Source organism: Galeopterus variegatus, unplaced genomic scaffold (assembly GCF_000696425.1).
Source record: "Galeopterus variegatus unplaced genomic scaffold, G_variegatus-3.0.2 Scaffold239, whole genome shotgun sequence".
NCBI lineage: Eukaryota > Metazoa > Chordata > Mammalia > Dermoptera > Cynocephalidae > Galeopterus > Galeopterus variegatus.
The window spans coordinates 764,516-768,884 of record NW_007726350.1 but is presented as its reverse complement, the minus strand read 5'-3'; the positions used below and the strand labels follow the sequence as shown (position 1 = coordinate 768,884).

At 45.5% G+C, this 4,369-nt stretch overlaps 1 protein-coding gene across 1 annotated transcript in view; it reads left to right on the top strand.

Moving 5' to 3' along the window:
• PLB1 (phospholipase B1) overlaps positions 1 to 4,369 on the top strand; it is a 99,928-nt gene that overhangs the window by 50,693 nt on the left and 44,866 nt on the right. Inside the window, exons 24-25 of the mRNA XM_008566409.1 lie at positions 2,599 to 2,642; positions 3,211 to 3,319. Coding sequence (XP_008564631.1) covers positions 2,599 to 2,642; positions 3,211 to 3,319 — 153 coding nt within the window. The remainder of the gene's footprint in view (positions 1 to 2,598; positions 2,643 to 3,210; positions 3,320 to 4,369) is intronic.

Sequence of the window (4,369 nt, the reverse complement as noted above, 5' to 3'; positions counted from 1 at the left end):
CTAACAGGCTGCTATGAGACACAACAGAGGCTTGCTTGCTCACCACTCTGTCCCCAGTGTTACTGAGGCCACAAGAAAAAGAAAAACCAGAGGGAAAGAAAGAAAGCAGAGCTTATTACAATCAAGAGAAAGCATGAGTTTGTGGCAGCTGCACTTGGTCTTAGCTAAATAAAGAAGGCAATGACCTCACATCGTAGTGTGGGAAAACAGAAAATACAGGAGGCAAACCACACAACAGATGATAGATAAGCTACACCTGGTAGAGCAACCTGGGCAGTGAGGTGATCTGCCCACCTTTACAAACAGTTCACCTCACTGGGTTCCCAGGATTCAGGTACAAACAGGCGATTTTCTGCTAAAAGTTTCTCTGTGCAGCAATGTAAAATCTCAGCCATTGCTCTGTTTCTTCCTACAAGTGAAATTCATTAAGGGATAATGTCTGAATCTTCTGGGTCTAACTCCAAGGCTCGTGTTCAATGGCTGCTGTCCCTCTATTTGCTCTAAATGATTCAAATATCTGCCCCCAAATGCACATGTGTTAAAGGTGGAAGCTCCAGATCAGAATCTGAGAGACAGTTTGACGCTTGGTAGAATATATATACTAGTGTTTCTCAAAGTGTGCTCCATGAAATATAAACTCCAGACATGTTCCTGAGGAAGGGAAGATCCTTTGTATTTTTTGGGAAACGTTACCTACCATATCCTTCCTCTGGGGAATTCACATGCATATTAGCATATTAAAAGCTCTGAGAAGGCCTGCAATGAAGAAATCTGTTTACATTTTATCTGTTTAATCCAGTGTTTCCCTTAAATCCAGAACTCTTTCTTTGCTTGTAATACCTATTAACATCCCTGGGAAATGTCCATGTAGTAGACTGATCTGAGAAAAGCAATTTTCCAAAGCCATTAAAGCTTCTAGATCGGAAGTACTAGGCAATTAATGGTTCTAGATAAGCTAAGGATACAATTGGAGTCTCCTCCCCCAAGGAAACAGAAAGTGGAAAGAATGGATCGATAACACATAACAAATATTACTGAGCATCTACTTTATTTTTCTGTGCACTGTGGGTGATTAACAGATTAACAAAGCCCAGCCATTGAGCTCATAGTGTGATATAAATTACATTCATCTGAAGGGTCTAATGTAGACTACCTATTTGATATGGGTCTTTTTCCTTTTGTGTTTCACATAGTTATGAAAATGAAGGCTTAAATATTTTTGCTCCTCCATATTTGTTCGTATAATCTTCTTTCTCCTAGAAATTTTCACTCTAAAATGCAGCCAGGGAGAGATTTTCATAGCCTGTTGGTCTTGGTCAGCCATCACACTTGTTTTAGAGCAAAGATAGAAACAGAAATAGAGTGCTTAATGTGTGTATGAGTATGTGTTCACGTATGTTTCCATATTTCCGTCTATATCTTCATCGAAGGAGAAAAGAAGACAGAGTTTAACAGTGATTGGAGGAGGTGTATCGATTTATAATTTCCTTTCCTTTCAAATGTAAAATGTTATGAGTTGGTGCCTTTGTCCAGAGAAAGAAGGATCAGGAAGCAGCTAAAGCAGCAGCTTTGTGTAGAATTGAGAAAGAATCAGAAGCTCAAACACATACCCAACCACTGGCCAAGTTAGGTTCAGAACATCCAATGGGAAATGGGGGAGAGAGAGCTGGGGGATTTAGAAGGGTGGGGCTCCCTTTAGCTGCTTCTTTCTACCACCCGGGGGATGCTTGCCGAGCCTCTGCTTAAGCCTTTGACCACCCTGGCATGAAACAGGCAACTTCATTAAAAGTGTTCCTCGAATAAAGACCAACTATGATGATTCATGGCCTGTCCTTTTGAAGTCTCTACTGGTGAGCTGGGGGCTAAGGCTGTGTTCTTAAAATCTATTGGACTGGAATCATATGGTGGGATTGAGAAAAGAGACACAGAAGAAAATAACAGTAAATACTGTACATCTGAACATCGAATTTTGTTAAAATAGATATGCTGCTCTCCTTGCCCCCTGTATGTTGTACCCAATTTAAATGCATGAAAGGAAATGAAATCTTTAGAGTATGTCTTGAGGTTAGGTTAGATGAAACGAGATGGGGCATTGGAAGGCAGCGAGACGACACCCGTGAACCTTCCAGTGGAATTTATCTGACCACTAGGCAGAGAGGAGCTTATCTATTTTCTAAAGGTTTCCAGCTCCATCTGGACTTTAGTTACCTTTACAGGTTACCTTAATTAACCTCTATGTACCTCAATTCCCTACTCTGTAAAATGGAGATAGTCATGTCTACACCATAAGCTTGTTAAAAGATGTGAGATAACTAATATAGAGAACCTAGTCCATGGCTGGACACATAGTACATGCTCAGCTAAGTGTTCTCCCTCCTGATTTGATGAAGAAAAGAAACAGCTTCTTCTTACCTTCAAGTCCTGGATTTGGGGGAACCTATTCACTGAGGAATTCAAAATTTTCTCAGGATTCCTCAAACTCAAAGAGCTGGGTCTGGCACGTCTTGCACTCAGAAAGGTGGGGAAGCTCCTTTGTAAAGCCCATGTGTTCATTCTCTCTCTCTCTCTCTCTCTCTCTGGCTTGCTCACTCCCTGCAGTTCAGGAGGGGACGGCACCCTGTTTAATGTGACCACCTTACCTAGTAAGTAACCAGCAGGGGCATGAGTCTGCCTGCTCATTCCATCTGACCCTAGGCTTCCTGATAGTGTCTTCCAGCCAAGAAAGGAATGAATAACACTTCCGTTATGGACCACCATTGAAGTAGGGGGGAGGCCATGGACAGACAGCTAAAGGGATGGAATAAATACTAGATTTGGAGGCTGGAGACCTGGGTTCAAGGCCTGGCCCTTCTATGTGCTTGTGAGGAGACCTAGGTCAAGTTACTTAACATTCTGAGCCTCAGGTTTTTTCAGATGGCCCAGGGGCTGCTGAGACAAATTAGATAGTGACCCTTTGCTGCACTGTGAATCGTATAAAAAAATTTTTTAAGTGAGAGGCTCTTGCTGCCTTGGCCCACCCTGCCATCAAGTCATTTCAACTCAGACAGGCCCCAGCATATGTCAGACACACACACTACTTGCCTTTCCCCAGGAAGCAGGAGGATGATAATGCAACCCACCTTGGGGACCCTAGACCCCGCAGGACCAGAGAAGATATCCTGGCCTTCTGTCCTGAGCTCTCTGCACCCTGTTCACCCGCTTCTCTCGCAGATATCCTTCGGGAGTTCAACGGAAACCTCACAGGCTACGCGGTGGGCACAGGTGAAGCTAGCAGCACGAACGCATTCCTCAATCAAGCTGTTCCTGGAGCAGTGGCTAGGTATGGCCTCTGAGGAGGGGCCTGCAGCACAGAGAGTGGGAGGATCATAGTCCACCTTAAGAGCATAATACTGACCTCTGTGTGCAAAGAGGACATTTATCCGTTTGCAGCAATGATGTCAGAGGCTCAGGCCACTCTCTTCCCTGCCGCCCCTGTGACTAAGACCATAATGAGGAGGATGGAGAGGCTGTGGCCTTGGAAAGGAGCAATGTCCCTACAGGTTCAACTCCTGACCTTGCTTTTATGTGTTGCATGTTCTAATAATTGGGCTCACTGACCAACCTTATCCAATTTTTTGGAACTTACCACAGCATAACAGTGCTAGAGAGATCAACTGTTCCTAGAGCCCCACAAGTGGCAATTTCCCCCAAAGATCAGGGAGGGCCAACCAAATGGAGGGGCAAGCCAGAACCTCCAGCCATAGAGGCCTCTGGGGCACTAAGTCACGTCCTCTCCCTAACCACATTATGGAGCTAACAAGAAATGAAATGGAGAAGCCCAGAGGCAGCCACAGTGGGAGAACCGCCCAGCCTCCTGGGATGGTCTCCAAAGGGGATCCCTCCCCCTGCTTTTAGAGGCCTGAGTCTCCTTGCTCCATGCAGCTCCTTGCTCAGCCACCTGAGCCCATCTGAGCCTCTGTCACACTGCCATCTCTTTGCTCAGGCACACACCCTTCTTGGGGTTGATGGGCACGGCCCCAGGTCTGGTCACTCAGTCTGGGAAGACTCCTCTTGGTAATAGAAACAGCTTGGGACACATGGTCCCAATGCTATGTCCCAGGAGATCACCATGCTATGGACTCATCACACCTATAACAGGGACCTGAACAAGTGGGGAGCTTGGGTGCCTGAGATCTATTCTTTCTATGAATTCTAAACCCAGGCACATATGGCGTGTATATTTATTCCCCACCTATTTCTGAAAGAAGCGTTTAGATAAGTTTACAAAAAATAACATAAAGGGCCGGCCCGGTGGCGCACTGGATAGTGCGCCACTTGGGAAGCGCGGCGGCGCTCCCGCCCGAGGGTTCGGATCCCACATACAGACCGG